General features: G+C 47.5%; 1 protein-coding gene across 1 annotated transcript; it reads right to left on the bottom strand.

Moving 5' to 3' along the window:
* Positions 1-7,445: 7,445 nt before the first annotated feature.
* Positions 7,446-11,931, bottom strand: LOC135825365 (kielin/chordin-like protein). Its single transcript, XM_065338098.1, has 5 exons — positions 11,751-11,931; positions 10,181-10,409; positions 9,578-9,787; positions 8,837-9,031; positions 7,446-8,282 (listed from the first exon to the last, which is right to left on the bottom strand). Exons 2-5 carry the CDS (start codon positions 10,392-10,394, stop codon positions 7,948-7,950), a joined length of 954 nt encoding a protein of 317 aa, XP_065194170.1. The 5' UTR covers positions 10,395-10,409; positions 11,751-11,931; the 3' UTR covers positions 7,446-7,947.
* Between the last annotated feature and the right edge of the window lie 6,063 nt (positions 11,932-17,994).

The raw sequence follows: 17,994 nt of genomic DNA, 5'->3' as shown, positions 1-17,994 counted from the left end.
GGGGCACATTCACTGCGGCCCAGCACTGGTGTATTCGAATATTAGTTTAGTTTACATCAATATCAAATTCAAATTGTTTTATAGCAGGGTGTCGTTGCCTCCTCCATGATCCATCATCGACCCAGCGACTGCGTGGATGCCTGCAGTTGCAGTGAGGGTGTGGCAGAGTACTCTACTACTCCCTGGTTGCAGTCCTAGTGTTGCATACTCTGGTGGACGTATTGCTTGGAGAGAGAAGGAGAGAAGGAGACAGTTGGAGAGCGTCCGCGATCGGGGCCAATGAGTTGGGAGACGGATTCCCTCACCAATTATCCACTCATAACGATGCAGTATTGTTTGCGAGATCTCCAGAACGTACAATTCATTGGCAAAGAAGAACAATATGAAAACTGAATACCAAACGGCAACCAAACAACACCAGAACTCAGTGCAGAAGTAGCGCACCAAACTCCAAAGCCATCACCATGCAGGTTCCGCCAAAGCGGATCCGCGAAAGCGGAGGGTCCGCTCGCATTTTTTTGGCGTAGCGAAATCCAAACTTTCCGCCAAAGCGTTACTTACGCCTCCGCCGTTGCCGAGGCAACGGCGGAAGCGTAAGTTACGCTTTGGCGGAACCGCCAAAAAAAGTGCATGTGTGACCGGGGCCTTAGCGGCGCGCCGAGCCGCCAAGGCCGTCGGATTTCAGTTGCCAGCACAGTAGTAAGTCTTGAGTAGTATGGTCGAACTATGCAAGCAATGGCGACCTCCATGGGCTTCAACTACGTTGGCCCTTGGGTGCAAACACTTGGAAGCACTGAGATCTCCGTCTCAAGTTCAAAGAATCGGTGGATCTACGGGGGGACTGCTTTTGTTTTAGCACTGTGGTACATGTACCGCACATTGCCGCTCAATGAAAACCGACCGGTGTGATGTGCATGGTCTTCGCAAGTCCTCACGTCTTCAGTCACATCACTCATCCGGGTGTCAGCATGCAGGCGACGACCGATATGGTTCTGGGAAAGGGTAGGGAAACACAACTTTTAAATATTTGGCTTGACCCACGTACACGAAACAACTGGCACAGGAGAAGTCCGAGGTAAGTGGCTTCTCGGGTGTTTCCTGAAAGTGAGGTGTCAGGTACATTTTAGGAAACATCTGGGAAGCGTCGAAGCACAATCCCATAGTGCAGATGGTACATGTTGTATAGATTTCAAGAAAACCAGGAATCGTAATTCTGCAATGCAGCCATTGGCACTTTGATCATCGTTGTGTATTCAAACAGCTGAAGGCACGCCAGAACAAGGTCATCTCCGATCATCAGGAACAGGTTGGCGGAAAGATCCATTGCCACGGTCATTTAACCCTTTCAGTGCTATTGACGAGATATCTCGCTCTGTCAAGTGTGCCTCACTCTGGCAAATGTAAACGTTTGGGTCTGTTCCAAAACACTCGTACACGCGTCGCACATGGTTGACACATACGAACACTATGCAAGTCGCAACTCCTGTTTTGAGTTGTTTTTCTTCTCTCTTTTTCTTTCCCTACTAGTTGATGTTACACTCACTGATCCTTATGCACAGATATACAGCATTCCCTCACTAGTGGGACCATTGTTATTAGGCTAGGGCCTGTTTTGGACTTCCCACTCTAAATAAAGAATACAAAAAACAAACAACACACACGCGCATATACACACACACACACACTCGCACACACACACACACGAACACCCATAAACTAGCATAATGTACTTATCCGGAGCCGGCTGGCCTTTGGTTTACTGCGTGCTAACATGATGTGTCTGCGGGGGAGCTCGCTCACCATTTCCCTGGCATAGGGGGATGGATGACGCCTCTCCAGATGTTCCTGTTGCCGAAGCCCGCCTTTTTGGCAACTAGCTAACACAGGTACCGGATACTGACTGATCAACAGAGACTATCTTAGAAATGGAGTTGTTATTGTGTGCAGATTGGAAAGTTTCATTTTCTTTTTATTTAAATGTTTTGTTTTGTTTTGCTTTGCAGTTGTTGCCGCGGTCAGGCCAGGGAAATGATGTTCTGTGATTGCCCGTATAAGAGGCTTAAAAAAATAAAATTGGTGGAGTGACGGTGGACGGTTGACGATTTTTGGGCTCTGACAGTGGACGGTGGATGAGGGTTGGGGGATATCTTGGAGGAATCTGATCGTACTGCGCGCGTTATTGACTGCTGTATTGGGTTTTGTTGTGTTCATTCACTCAGTAATTGCCTTTTTTCTTCTTCTTTTGGTCACCAGTTTGGTGTCTTTCTGTGGTATTGGCAGTGCATTGCTCGTTTGGATTGTTCATTTGGTGTTGAGTTTCCCCAGAGTTAGGCTCGGGGCTAGATTATCTTCTCGGTTGTCTTCTACAGTCTTTCTTTTACTCTCTTTCTTCTTATTGTTCGAATGTTGTGATTTTTGCCATTTGCGCTGGTATGGCTTTTGTAGCTTTCGTTTAGATAGAAACAGTCTGAGCAGCAACGGCCTCTGAGTCTCCCAACTTCGACTTCTCCCCATGCAGAGTATGCAGAGTGGCCAGTGTTGCCGGTGCAACGGCAATGGCACTTGCATCGGGTGCTCCTGCACCAAGGAGGGTCGCACATGTACGAATTGTGTCCCTTCGAGAAAAAGGGAGATGCGAAAACAACGCGAGCCCCGTATCGTCAGCGTTCCAACCGTCCCCAGGCATCTCGACTGTTGAACTTGTCCGTGCCGCAGCCTCCGTCGGCATCTCAGCCGTTGTCAGCACCTCCACCGTTGACCACGGTCGTACAACAACATCAGTCGCCATCTCAATCGTCGTCGGCGTCTCGATCATCGAGTGCATTCGGCACTGCCATCGTTTCCTTAGTAGCTTGTATCGATGAAAACACTGTAGTGCCCGTGCAGGTGACGCTAGAGCAAGTCGACGCAAACTCGTCTGACATCAGTGACAGCCAACCTGCACACTTTCTGGCTTCATTGGATGACACCCGTACCCAGGAGTCTGAGGAGCCCGTGGGGTTTCGGATACAGATAGACGAATCCACCAATTATCACCAGCATATCAGTGATCCGACGATGGATGGCCACGTGGTGTCCCATCTGGAAGAGAGTAGTATGCAGACGTAGATGTATTACGTGGAGAGGACATCCGAAGCAACCTCCCGGATCCTGAGCAGGTGCATGAATTCTCGCCGTCCTTTCAGATTGGGCAGCTCTCCGCGGAGGAGACGGACCAGCTGATAGATATTGCGTACATTAAATGTGTACAAACGCGTTTCAGGTTCAGTTGGGGAATGTATGACGACGGTACATAACAGCTCTATCAGCGCTCTACTCATGCTTTGGTGACGGTGGAAGCTACTGGTGGAGAGCTTTCAAGATAGCGACAGTGTTTCAGGCACTTATGTTACAGAAGCCAGGTGCAGAGTTCTCGACATATGGCACACATCTTGAGCAATGACTACAACAATGGTCAACCGGAGATGTGATGGGATTATTGATGGAGGCATACACCATCCAGACCTGCAAATAGAAGTCGTCCAGGGCTGAGCGGAAGGGCGCTGCGGGTCCTGCCAGGCATTTTGACGACAGCTTTAAAGTTTAGTACGGCACTCCACACCCTGGCAAATGACGACGGTTTGTTTGTTTGTTTGTTTCTTTTATTTGAATTCGTTTAGAGCACAGGCAATTCTGCCTTCTCACCAGAGGAAAAACCTCCGGTTCCTGCTAAGAACGAATATAATAAATATTATGAGAGAAGGAAATATTAAAAAGAATCATAACATGATAATTCCAAAGCACAAAGTTTGTATATAATTCAAATGGGTTTGTATGTGTAAGCATGCAGTGAAGAAAACACCGAGAAAACATGCAGTAATGTTTAGGGATGCCGAGCAAGGTGGTTACAAATTACAATTAATTCTGTTCAGAGCCAGTTTAAAGGCAACCGCCGCACTGTGGAGGTGAATATCGCTGGGAAGGGCATTCCAAAGAGTGCTTCCCACAAATGTCAATGACTGACGACCGGAAGGTCCAGGAAGGAAAGGCACTTGCAGTAGCCGCTGCTCCTGTCCTCGAGTAATTCGGCGATCATCCCGGGATGCTTGGCCTGTGTTAGCCATCAACTGAAAGTAGGTGCAGAAAGGAGGACTTGCAAGATCATGTAGGCAACGGAAAACAAAAAACAAAACCTTGTACTGAAGTAGTTAAAAATGTGAGTTAGGGATCGAATAGATAAGCGCACGAGGAGGGGGCTGTGGATGCACGGCTGGAGAGTCGGAAAATTGCACGAATTCCGGATTTGCTGGATTTGATTAAACGACTCTGCAGCTGCTGTGTCAGCGACGGGAAGAATGCATTTGATGCGTACGTTAGTCGTGCTTGCACAATGCCAATGTACCAAAGTCTGCGGGCTCTTATGGGCAGAGATCGCCCATGGCGCCATAGCTGGCTGATGGCGACTGACGCCTTCTGCACAACACTGGAGACATGTGGCTGCCAAGATAGCTGGTCATCAATGGTTACGCCAAGGTATTTGGCAGTGGAGGTAACAGTTAAGGCTTGATCCTTACATTTCACGACTGGTATGTCGCCAGTGAGTCCCCGAGGTTGAATTACCATGACTTGGGTTTTGCCGGTATTCATCAGAAGCCCAATTTCGGAGAGCCAGTCAGACAGACGTGTCACAGCGTAGTCAACGTCTTACAAACAGTGTCCAGATCTGAATCAGAATAATCTAGGATGATGTCGTCCGCGAACTCCTGATGAACAACAATGCAAGGTATGACATCGGAAATGTCACTCGTGTAAAGGACAAAGAGAAGCGGCCCAAGAACACTGCCTTGGGGCACACCGCGGTGGTGGTGTTCTTTCTATTACGGATATAGTTGATGCCAAGACCGTCAGGGACATACTGAAAGAGAAGCATCCATCACCAGAGCCAGCTGATGATACCGTCCTTATACCAGGTGAGCCTCCATCATAACCCCATCCGGTGTACTTCAGTGGCCTTGGATAGGAGGTGATTAGAAAGGCAGCGCTTCACACTCAGGATGCGACCGGTCCCAGTGGTGTCGATGCAGAAATTTGTAGGCACATGTGCTCCAATTTTGAAGACGCCTCAGCCACTTTGTGCGACGCTCTGGCCTCTTGTGCCAGGCGGATGGCAACTGCATACATCGATCCCGATTCACTTACCGCCTTTACAGCGTGCCGCCTGATAGCGCTGGATAAGTGCCCAGGTGGTGTTCGGCCAATAGGTATTGTAGAGGTTGTAAGACGAATGATCAGTAAGGCAATCCTCTTCATTGCCGGTCAAAACTCATGCTTTGCAGGAGGCAGTCGGATGTGACCAGTTATGTGCTGGCTTAGACTGTGGCATAGAGGCGGGAGTGCATGCGATGCAATCTGCTTTTGCCGAGGATGATACTGACGGCATTATTATGGCCGATGCGTCCAACGCTTTCAATCGGTTAAATCGACAAGTCTGCCTTCGCAACGTCCGGCACATAAATGTCCACCCCTCGCTACAATATCGATCAATTCGTACAGGGAACCCGCGCACCTATACATCGATGGTGAGTGCGTTATTTCCGAAGAAGGCACGACGCAGGGTGATCCACTCGCCATGCATATGTATGCGTTGGGCATGCTACCCCTGATCCGTGCAGCAGCTGGCGAGGAGACCGTGCTGTCCTGGTTTGCAGATTATTCCTCTGCAGCGGGCTGTTTGACCGGGTACGCCAGTGGTGTGATGTCCTGACGGTGCAGGAACCGGCAAAAGGCTATGTTGTGAACCCAGCTAAGTCTGTTCTTGTCGTGAAGGAACATTGCCTTGTTGAGGCAAGTGGTCTCTTCGAAGATACCGGAGTAGCCATCACGACTGAGGGAGTACGCTACCTCGGTGCTGCAGTGGACACAGAGGCCTACAAGGAGGCGTACATTGTATATCCAACGAAAGGTAGAGACCTGGGTGCATGAGGTCAATCTACAAGAAAATTTATCCGAAAAATATTTTCGGCAAAGTGCGCTTTTTCCGAACAAACATGCCGAATTTTCGTGTGCATATTTGACCTAGCTCCCGCGTGCCAAATCGTTTTGCAGAATTTCGGAATACAAAACCTCACACAGTACCACTGCTGTCTTTCGAACTTTTCGATTTGCCCCATGATGCAGTCATTTCCGCTTTGCACTGCCGCCATTTTCGCTTGTACAGATACTGTTCTTGTTTCGTTTCCCCACAATTTGTTTCTCTCTGTATGTTTTCGTCATAAGGCGTTGGCATAATCAGTTTGGCACATGCGAACCTGGGCAACCTCCATTCAATGGGGGCCCCCAGCAACGCGTACGTGCATATAATAATAATAATAATAATAATAATAATAATAATAATAATAATACTAACTGGTTTGAGGGAAAGAGACAAACGGGAAAAGTCTGAAGAAAAAATAATAAAAATAATAATAATAATAATAATAATAATAACTTCCGCCATTCACAACTTTGAGATTTGCGCCGTGATGCAGCCATTTGTACTTTGCTTTGTGGGTATATAAACCAATAGGCAATACTAATCCAGATTTGCTCATTGCTGTTGTCTGATGATCGCTTAGTGCGTGAAACTCAGAGTTAAAAAACTTTTTCCGTCCTCTTGTTGTTTGAACTAGCTCTGCCTCTCGGTATTGAGCACTCTCTTGGACAGCCTGGCACCTCTCTGTTTTACAGTACCCCGAGTTATGTACATTTATAACTCCCTTAGTATTGACTCCCATATATTTTTGCTATACCTAAACATTCAGAATGCATATTTCACTCCTTAGGGCTACATCGACTGGGCTATATTTACTGCTTATATTTGTCTCCTTTTTAGAGATTGATCACAGGCTTTGGCTAGTCGTGATAAATCTAATATTGACTTCGTACTTGGTCAGTATAGGAAATAAAAACAGTGAAGTTTCATGCACGTGTAAGTGGCTGCGTTGGAGTTTGGCCATCCACGAAGCAGTGCTCGTTATTAAATTTGCTTCTCTGCTGTATAGTGCTCATTTTTTGTTTTGCTAAAAGCCATGTGGTGCACGCAATGGGAACATGCTGCAGCCATGTTGGTGGGGGCCCAGGTTCTGGGTTAATTAAAGTGCTCCTTGTGACTGGCTTTCGCGAAACGCCAGTTAGTGCTCGTTTCACTTACACGTACATGTACATGTAGTCCCCAGGTTGATATGAAGTTTTTATTTCATTTCCGTTTGAAAATATTTATTTTACACATGCATTTTCCTGATTTCTTGTCCAGTGTTGTGTTGCATTTTGATATCCATTCTGTTCATTTTTGCCTGTAAAAGAGGCTGGTAGTACAGTCACGTACATGTACGTGTACTTAGTACACGGTTGTAGAGGTCACTCTCACTGAGCGCCCAGGCCTAGTCGTTACACCACCGTGTTGGGGCAGGCAACAGCCGATTTCATAATGATGTTCTGCTCTCACTGTGTGATCCTGATCATCCAAGTATTCTTTCGTAGCCGGGAAGATAATAATTATAGGGTCACACAAGGAGAGAAATACCAGGCTTAATTTGCCTGAACTTTGCCAATATTCTGCGAAACAGCAGCTTCTGCAAAATTTGCGTAAGGCATTTGGGGATGAGGGTTTGAACATAAAATGTGTGGAATCAACACGTGAAAATGTTAGCATCGTTCCTGTAAATGAAAATGCATTAGATAATAAAGAACTGAAAAAAGACGGGGAATGTTCGTTTCTGGTACAATAGGCTAAATACGCATGCGATAATTATAACAGCTCTCAAAACCAGCCCGAAGGCATGATAATGAACGCGCCCGAGGAAGTAGAAAGGAATTAAGGCGATATTTTTTTAGATAAATATACACTTATCCTATGAAATTGACCGTGTGGATTTGGCTATTGGATAGTCAGTAAAGCAATCTGTGTCTTGCTGTGCGCGATGCATTGGATTATGGCAGTGGCACGGCTTCGGTTCCTGCCGCTTGTGTGCCTGGCACAGGCTCGACTCCTGCCGCCTGTGTGCCCTGTGCAGGCTCGACTCCTGCCGCTTGTGTACCTTGCACAGGCTCGACTCCTGCCGCTTGGGTTCCTTGCACAGGCTCGACACCTGCGGCTTGTGTACCTTGCACAGGCTCGACTCCTGCCGCTTGTGTACCTTGCACAGCCTCAGTTCCAGGCGACTGTGTACCTTGCACAGGCTCGACTCCTGCCGCTTGTGTACCTTGCACTGGCTCAGTTCCGGGCTCTTGTGTACCGAACATATTTTGTTCCTTACCAGCGGTATCTGAGGGAAGAAACAAACAATGCGGCAGGATTTAAGTTGAGAAATCCTTATGGGAGTTGAAAACCGCTCTGTTGAACGTTGTTTCTACTGATAATGGACTCCAGTTTCCTGAAAAGTGCTAAAAGTCAAGGAATCGAGATCAGATTGAACAGACATGTACATGCATATACAAGAGTGGTGGCCGGGTGATGCTATGCCTAAACGGTGGGGGAGGATAGATCAGAGACTGAAGGCCGATAACTCATTTGCCACATGTTTTCCTGGTGCCATGTCACAAGTTCCCAATTCACTGTGCGACGCAGCAGGCGTGGACAAATTCTTCCGCTTCCGAACATCTCGTTTCTCAATCATGGTCATGGTCCCACTATGCCTACTTGGGTAGGTCAACAGTAATTATAATCACAGAGCATTGTTATGCGGATCCCAAATCACTGAACAAACAGAATGAATGGGGTTATTGTATTTAATGGGTTCCAATTTTATCCCATAACAGAGGGTGTTTTGAAGGCGTAACGTTAATGCCACACATGTTCGTATGCCCGGCAGTTACTCACTTTCAACGGGAAGGCAGGTGGGGCAGGAGCAGACGCCATGGCCGGTGGATTTCTCGAAGCCAGGTCTGCACGGGGAGCACTTGAAGCCTTCCTTCAGGCACTGGACCTTTCCATTCTCACAGTGGCAGAGTTTGCAGGCATCCACCTCCTCTCTGAACCAGTGGGCGCGTGGGAGACTAGAGCACGTTTCCGCGGCTGTGGAAGAAACGAAAACAGTCAATGGCACAAGAGAGTAATACTCATCAGATTCGAATCATATAAGGTCTGCTCTGGAACAATATCTGAATATGGAAAGTCATTTTCTTGCGGCTAGTACTTACATGTATATCGGGCTCACGAAGAATGACCTATTCCAGGGAATAGAGCTTTTCATGCCGGACATGAACAAACTCGGATTTAAACAGAACCTCCTCTGTCTTCAGCGTGAGAGTGAAGTATTCTAGTGAGAAGAAGTCCATGTTGTTGTTAGTTCCAGTTGAAAATCTCCCAAAACGGTTCACGTACTACATTTCAGACTTCAATATCTGCAGCACAAACTGGCTTTACCCTCTATATTGTCTATGGTTTTCTAAGAAATTTCATGATGTGTGCATTGCTTTGATTGCATTATTTATGGTATATTTTTGCCTATCCTTTCTCATCACTGCCCTGATGCTGTGGTGCCCAAAGTGCGAAATACTGACAGTCTTTCATTTATTACGTTGCATATGTGGATAATTCTCATCCGATGCTATTTCTTACCTTTAGGGCATGTGTCGCAGCTGCATGTATCCTTGGCACGCACCATCTTGCTGGCGTTGCAGGGCAGTGTGCCACCGACTGACTTGGTGCAGAGCAGGATTGCGGGCTGGCACACGGTTGTGCCGAAGACGCATCGACAATCCTGGCAGCCTTTTGTCTTATCCGACCACGTATCACCGTTGACGTATTGCGTGCCAGCATATTCACACACTAATTCACATGGAACGAAAGGAAAAGCGAAGAAAGCAAACCGAAATAATACTCAAACACTTTGATATAATCAGAAGTTCTTATAATCATCACTTTTTACCTGTACAGCAGGTATTCTCACACATGTACATTATGACTTTTATAACTACATGAGCACTGCTACGAACCCTTATGCATATTAACGATTCTGGATATCAAAGAACATCAAGCTGTTTTGAAGAATCCATATACATGTACTTCGCAGAGATTTATTCTAGCCTACGTAGCACAAACTCACAAAATCTCTCATACGCACACACACACTCATGTAATCATATAGATATCCTGGTATGCACATTACTGGAGCGTATGCCGTATCACCATGGTCACATGGCACACCAGTACATGACTTACCGGCAGCGCCTTGCTCCTTCTTGCCAACCATATCTGTAGCCCCATTTGTAGGCGTACCTGTAGCCGCATTTGCAGGCGCACCTGTGGGCTCCGCCGTCGCAGCGGCTGGTACCGTCTTGGCAGCTGCCTTCTTCGCAGGAATGGCATATGCGCAATTCAGCACACACACGACCAGGGCCAATGTGGTGAAGAGTGTCATCCTCGCTTGTGCCATCGCTTTGCCGAAATTCTGCAGAAAAAAAGAAAACGGCAGGTATCGCCAAGCCGATGCACCAGCAATCAGATAGTAAGTATAACCCTGAGGATCAATACAATCATGTACTCAACTCTTCATGCATTTGCACTGTGATTTCGTCCAGTAGTGTGGGAATCATTGAGCCATACTGAGCCGAAGGTGTCGTATCGGCTATCGTGCTGCTGCGGCAATGCTGCTACATGTATCGCTCCTGCAAGTGTTGATTGTAGGTTGATATTTCTCTCTCTCTCTCTCTCTCTCTCTCTTGCACCCTCCCCCCCCCCCCCACCCGCCCATCACGCACTGGATATGAGCATTCTACGGGCCAACACTTGTTTATCAACACAAGAATGAAAGGCCGTCACCTGGCCAGCTCTTGCGAATGACCCGTAGCAAGCTTGCATGTCCCGTGATAGAATCTAAACCAGACAAAAGACCCGTTTGTCGCTTGGAAACATGCGCCTGAGACGCAGACCAGTTGTGCTTGTGACGGCACCAATTAATTGGCTGTCATCACGCCACACCGATTTAATAAACGCAATGTGGCGCTCTGGCTAGAGAGCATTTAGTTACTTGAATGTATGCCACTGTTCGAAAGTTAAACGATGGTCATCCAGACCACCACACACCATTCTCCGTGACCCCGAAAGGGGGTCATCTAGCCCATCCCACACAATCCTACTTGACTCTCAAAGGTGGATGTATTGTTGGTCTGAGAAGGCTGCAAGAAGATCTCTAACACGACGTCACTCCACACTGGAGCACAATGTGGTCTGCGCGTACGTACTTGGAAAACTACAGTTCTTACCAGAGAAATTCGACCTCATGACTATTCATGTAGTAACTCCGCGTTTGAGTGCACAGAACAGTGTATGAAGTGCTATCACCAAGTACGGCGCGGCGCTAGTTATGCACCAGGTTGATTCTCAAAGGCCAGCACTGAAGGCTGCGCTAGTCGTAGCAAATGTTGCACCGCAATTAACCGGTTAAAAGTACACACTTTCATGAATTATAAGATGACGTTCAGTCTCTACCCGCGTCCCTATGCTTAGTGCAGCAATCGTCAGGCAACTAAGCTTGAAGCACACTCGCACACGGTAACCGTACGGAGCGGTGAAGCTCCACGAGGCAAACACCATTCCGCTTAGCATCAAGAACGCAATTAGAACCACACGCGGACAACTGTTACTTCGTGGTGATCTTTGAGTCATTTGCAACAGGATTTGTCTAGCTCCGAAAGGCGACTGACTACTCTGTCTTCAATCGAAGGCATAGTCATTATTACAGAATGATATTCTGTGTTATACATCTGCAATCAGAAACAACTGCACTTACGAAATGTTCCCTGAAGAAACTTAGTTGTCTGCAGCTCCACGGAAACGATAAGGCGATCAGCACACACTAATATTCTATCCTTTGGGTGTTGAACTTGAGTTCCTTCGTGAACTTCCTTCAGCTGCTTCCAACACGAACTAACAATTGCACTATGGACACTTCTTCCCAAATAACAATTCTCGAGCTGTGGTGGTTCTTATATCTACATGTGCATCGATCCCCGCTTTGCCGTGTACAAACTGAGAAGACCGATACTGAGAGGTGCAGCAGGGGTAGGATCGTGCCCAATGGCATGCTGTGTAGTGTCATGTACCCGATCTGCCTTCCGTTCTGATAAAAGTCAAAGTGCGTTCAGCATAGTTGGCCGGCCGGCAGGTGACCAGAGCCACAACCAGGAAGCAGGCTTGTGCTAAGCCACCGCGAGGCCCACCGAGGTCGTCTAAGCAGCGCCTAGCGACGACATTTCGATAGCGAGTCTCACGACCATCGGCCGACCGGGGTTTAGAAACCTCGTTAGCTGCGTCCATTACCCTCGCACCTCAGATTAGACGGGTACACAGTTGGCCCTGGGTAGCAGGTGCCGCCTCAGTGCACTGCTTGAACGCATACCTCGCCGACGTTATCAGCTGAGTGCTCACCGTCATTATCAGCTGACTGCAGCCAGCTGCCTGTTGTCAGCAATGGTCACCATGGGTCTGGATAACGATATGCAGGTGACTCGGCGAGCAAGAGGACAAGATGCAAATGGTCGGAGGTGAAGTCTATGTGCATGTGCATGCATGTGTGAACGCGTGCGCGTACGTATGTTGGTATGTTGGTGCGTGTGTGCGCATGATGCGTGCACTTACATTGTACACATAATAGATGTGTGGTTGTATGCGTGTGTTGTACTAGCACAAGTAAGTTGCTATGTCTAACTCAGCTTGTTCGCCATCATCGCTTCAGCGATGGACAGGACCATTAGTGTGCGTTTGAGTGTGATGCGTGATTGTGTGTGTGTGTATGTGTGTCCCTGAGTCTGAGTGTGTGTTAGCGTGTTTAGTTCCCTCGTGTGTCCGTCCGTGTGCGTCGCGCACTTGGGGATGGAATGCGCGTGTGTGTACATGTGCGCGAGTACGTGTTTGCGTGCCTTGTGACTGGATGTGTGCGTGCGTGAGTGCAGTATGTGCGTGTGTGTGTGTGTGTGTGTGTGCGTGCGCGACGTGTATGTGCGCACGCTCGAGATAATGTTGTGTTTAGAGTATTTGGTATGCGACTGCGCTGGAATCTAACCCCGAGTGACGACCAGAGTACACCACGTCAGAAGAAGAAATGCAAACGATCAGGAACTGCCTAGACTTAGCGGCTGGTGTCTGATGTCAACTGCCCAGCGTTGAGAAGACTTTCTCACGGCCCATGACCCAGTAATATCCTGCCAGACGCAAGTGCACTGTAGAACGATGTGCTACGCCGGGGCATGGACTGCGTGCATGTAGCATGCCGATTTGATCACAGCGGTCGATGGCTGCTTTGCCGCGGCGGTCTGACCGTCAGAAGTGCGCGCCCCGTTCCCGACCATCCTACTGTTATGGACTGCGAACCCCGGTTGTGGTGCATACTGCACATCCCGCATCCGCTGCTTTCGTTCGGTCCAGGGCACGAATAGAATCGACGCTACATCATAGTACGTGTACAGTCAGTACTTGCCCATTCATACAAAATGTACATGTACGATGTACGTTGTAGGTCACAACTGCCGATGACCGTGCTCGCGCAAGGCAGACTCTTGTTTGCATAGTTGTACCCCGCCCGGGCGGGCGTCATGGGACGGCATTTTCTCCTTTGCCCTTCCGGGGCCAATGTGACCGTTATGGCGGTGGCTCGACAGGCCTGGACGTATGTGTATGTTTACCGTTACGTCATTTACATGTATATGTTCGTGTGAACGTCCGTGTGCATTATACAACAAGAGCGTGTTTGGAGTCTAGACGGCAGAAAGGGAAATGGTGGAACATTATCCTTCGAGAGCAGCCGGGCAGAGAACGGAAAAGAGTGAATGAAGATGAGGCTTAGATGGATAGAGGAGCACCACACTGAACGTCGATCTATCAATAATGATACTTCAGTATGCGTGATTTAAGAATCACTGTCAGCCTCAAAAAGAAAAGAAAAATAGACCGGTTGTCCGCACACTGAGCTCGCTGAAGAAATGTTAGCATCGAGTGGTGCTGGTGAATGTGATCAGCCAGTGGGTTCTGTGTGACGATCCCAGAGTAGGGGAATGCGTGGCTGGCAGTTTCAGGTGAAGGAACGAAAAGCTCACTATGATCATGATGTTCAAGGAATTGTCCTCGGCGTTATGGTGGTATTCACGTGGAGTGGGTGGCCTACAGCGCATTGAGGAGGAGTGGTGAAGCGATCCGTAATGTACATGGTGTTGTCCAATCATCCTTATGCATTGTAAATTGGAATTCACGCACCCAAATGATCACCGCCATTTCCATGTTGATTAACCCTGCCTAAACACAAAGCAAAGCTGACGTGGTCGTATATGAGAGGAGCTGAACCATTAAAAGTATTACTAGGAACCCTCCGCATTATACTGTCGGTTAATGATTCGCTCACGTGCAATAAAACTAGGAACTATTTGTTTTCTGCCAGTTGGATCCTGTGTATTGCACATCCTGCACACGTAACGAACTACCGAGATCAGATTTGTTATTTTGCCGAATGTCCGATGGCATGACATCAATGATGATCATATTGAAGGATAGTACGGGTACTCAGGTGTGCACTCCTCATGTGTGCATTCTCTTTTGGGAGCAACGAGCTCTCTCCCAAACCTGGGGATTGGTCTCTTCCGTGTAAGGAACATGGTCATGCACGAATCTTAACAATCGCAATTCAGTACAGTGCAAACACGGTACTACAAAAGGAGCAGAGCCAACCGGATGATGGCTTAGTATGCCTTTCAGTTTGACTTGACTGGAAACTGTAGACCGGTTGACAAAGCTTGACCGACAGTGCATTCAAAGGGACAGAGTGGAGCCGAAAAAGACTAAGCATAACATCACCCTGCACATGCTGAACAGGGCAAACAAGAAAGACACTATACACAACATGAGAATAAATTTGCCTTGACTGGTGTTTACGGAAAGAGATCGCTAAAGGTAACAACTGCTTTAGTGATCCGTACATTGACAGGTACATTGCATATGCAGAATTGCACGACGCCAACAACACAGTCGCTCTGCTTATCAAGACATGAGACATTGAGTGATGCGAAAAATAAGTTTGGGGACAGGTTTTGTAAGTGTTCGGCAACTTGGCCGTACGTGCATGATGGTACATATACATGAAGATGAGGGCTACAGTACAGTCACGACACCAGTAGTAGAAGTACAGCAGTGCGGCTCTCACCCGACAGTGTGCTGATCTAACTTGTCCAAGATCACAGTCGTTATCACCCATCGACGTTCGCTATACATGTATCTTGGGCCCGATGCCCACTTTCTTTCCAACTCGAAAGTTAGCAGATAATTGTGCTCTGACGAAACGTTCGAATCCTTTTCGTCGAGCCACAGTTTACCCCGCGATTCGTTGAGGCAATCAGTGACCAGACAGCATTTCTCTGAGAGGAGATTGAAAGCGCGGTATGATGATCGGACCGAGTCGTGAAAATTGGAGATATCATCCAAGACTTTTCGTTGGTTTACAATGATGAACTTCCCCTGGAATAAGCCTTGGATATCCAAAAAATTCAGTTGGTCCGTTAGCCGACTCCATTTGAGATAACATTTTGCGTCAAACGTGCTTTTACTATGAAGGAAAAGAAGCTTCCAGAACCAGTATACAAGAACTGAAACATCCAAGTTTGGCTGCGCGCCAGGCCACACGGAAAAACCTGGGCGGGCCAGATGTTGTATCCTCCGCGCCGCCGCGCTGCCTGCTTCTGTGAAATCATGGTCAATCGCCGCCGGTTCAGCTCCGCGGCTTGCATAATCGTGGTCATGGTCCACCGCCGCCTTTTCAGCTTTACGTCCAAAAGGATGTCTGCAGCCTCTAAGAATGGGTTGAGCCGCATCTTTGAGTAGTTGAGCTTCAATGCTTTGTGAACATTTGAATGCATCATTACATACTAATCGGTGTTCCCATGCGGGTGCTTCGTCTTTGCGCAGTCTCGGCTGGGGAAGCGTGAATCTGGCAGTACGTCTCCGAGATGGACTATCCTCTTGCTGTGCTGCGTCACCAGCTGTGTGCGTGCGCACTAGTGTTCGAGATGACCGTGCTGGAGGTGAACTGTCCTCATGGCCAACGATCACCCAAGTTTCCTTCGTCTTGTCTACAGCGCCGCGCCGGTAGCCTTTATCATTTGAAGCCATAATCGGTTTGGACTAGCTGGTGTCCCTCACGAAGACAACGCACACAACGTTGAAGAGGAGAGTAACTAATTGTTGCTCGAGCGCCTGCGACGACTGAAAGTAAAGTCCAGGACAATTGGCGTTTCCTGCGCAGAATACAACAACACAAACACTATCGATATGCATTCCCAAAAAGGTTTTCCTTTTTATATTGCGGATTGGAGAACCAGGCACCATCATAGGTTTAATCCTTTGGTAGCGCGCGAACTAGCACATGAGAGTTGCCAGTATGTTCCACACGTCACCAGGAGAATTCGATAAGAATCAGCACACCTTCCCTCCTTCCATCCAGCAGTCAAGTACGTTGTTCCACTGCCTCAAGGGCTTCTAAGGCGTAGAGAACCTGCACTCCATTCTTTCAAAACTGGCACCTGAGCCTGTGGGTGCCTTGCACGCATCGTCGTGATGCATGTAGTGAAACTTGTACATCTTTTAAGATGTTACAAAGTAGAATATACGTGTGGCATGAACATTATCTCATTGAAGTGTATTATCGGAAAGGGGTTAGAGTCTGCACATAATGGTACACACGAGGGAGGTTGAGAATATGAGTCGTCAGGTGCGATGTCTACACGTCATAATAGAGAGGTTCCGAGGCACGATTTTCCGTGCCAAAATCCGTATGGGCGCTACGGATTTTTTCGAGACGTGCTTCATTCGATTTTTAGGCACGGAGAATCCCTGTTTCGTATTAAGATTTTGCGTCATCGAGTGCAGAACAATTTTTCGCGTACAAATGTTTACGAGAAACATCGATTTTCAACAGGAAGTTTTCGATTTCGGCACAAATTTTCAAAATAAAAAAGGTATAGCCCGGGGATTATGACGTGCTTGCGATCATAACGTAGCCAATGACGGCAAACGCATAAGTTCCTTACTCCGGAATATCTCACTGCTCGAAAACGACGCACGAAAAATCCGCCATTTTATATAATGAATAATGTATTAAATTTAACCTCGGATGGTGAGACAATAATATTATAGTTATGATGAAGAAAGGAAAAGGACACAATGTTACGAGTTATGAAAAACTGTCCTCCAACGTAACCAGATCTTATACAGTCAGCGAGTGCGACAAAACGGCACAAAACTGGCAAGGAGTACTGAGACATTTGGCGAGCTGACACCTAGCTCCAACACTTCTCCGAGGCGCAAACCAACAACCTTCCAACTTGGAAGGCTCAGGTTCGGAAAGGTCTAAGAGAGGAATGAAAGCGCAACGAAGAAGAGCACGAGCTACGCATTACGGCAACAAAGAATACCGAAAGTTACTGGTCGAGTTGCTGCTGATCGCTCTGCTTTCCCTCCCCGTGCAGTTCAGTAATCCTCACGTAGTATCACAGATACATCGTATTCTCTCTCCCCCCCGTTTATTCGCAGTTATTAGTATCCTATTCTCTTACTATGTGCTTCCATAGCTTTTACTATGTTCTTCCATAGCCACTTCTAGGCTACGCCTTTGCCGTCATTTTATTGGGTCGTCATCCCGTTTGAATGTGCGAAGTGAAATAAAAAAACCAACCAAACAACCAACTGGATGATGACGAAACTAGTAAGACTTTTTTTAACTGGTTTTGAAGGAAAGAGACTTTTTTTAGTGTTTATTTGAATTCGTTCAAAGGGACAGAGTGGAGCCGAAAAAGACCAAGCATAACATCACGCTTGACACATGGTGAACAGGGCAAACAAGAAAGACACTATACACAACATGAGAATAAACTTGGCTTGATTTGTGTTTGGGGAAAGAGATCACTAAAGGTAACAACTGCTTTAGTGATCCGTACATTGAGAGGTACATTGCATATGCAGAATTGCACGACGCCAACAACACAGCCGCTCTCCTT

Source organism: Sycon ciliatum, chromosome 9, assembly GCF_964019385.1.
Source record: "Sycon ciliatum chromosome 9, ocSycCili1.1, whole genome shotgun sequence".
NCBI lineage: Eukaryota > Metazoa > Porifera > Calcarea > Leucosolenida > Sycettidae > Sycon > Sycon ciliatum.
Note: the sequence above shows the minus strand (reverse complement) of the source record. Positions and strands in the feature narration are given on the sequence as shown.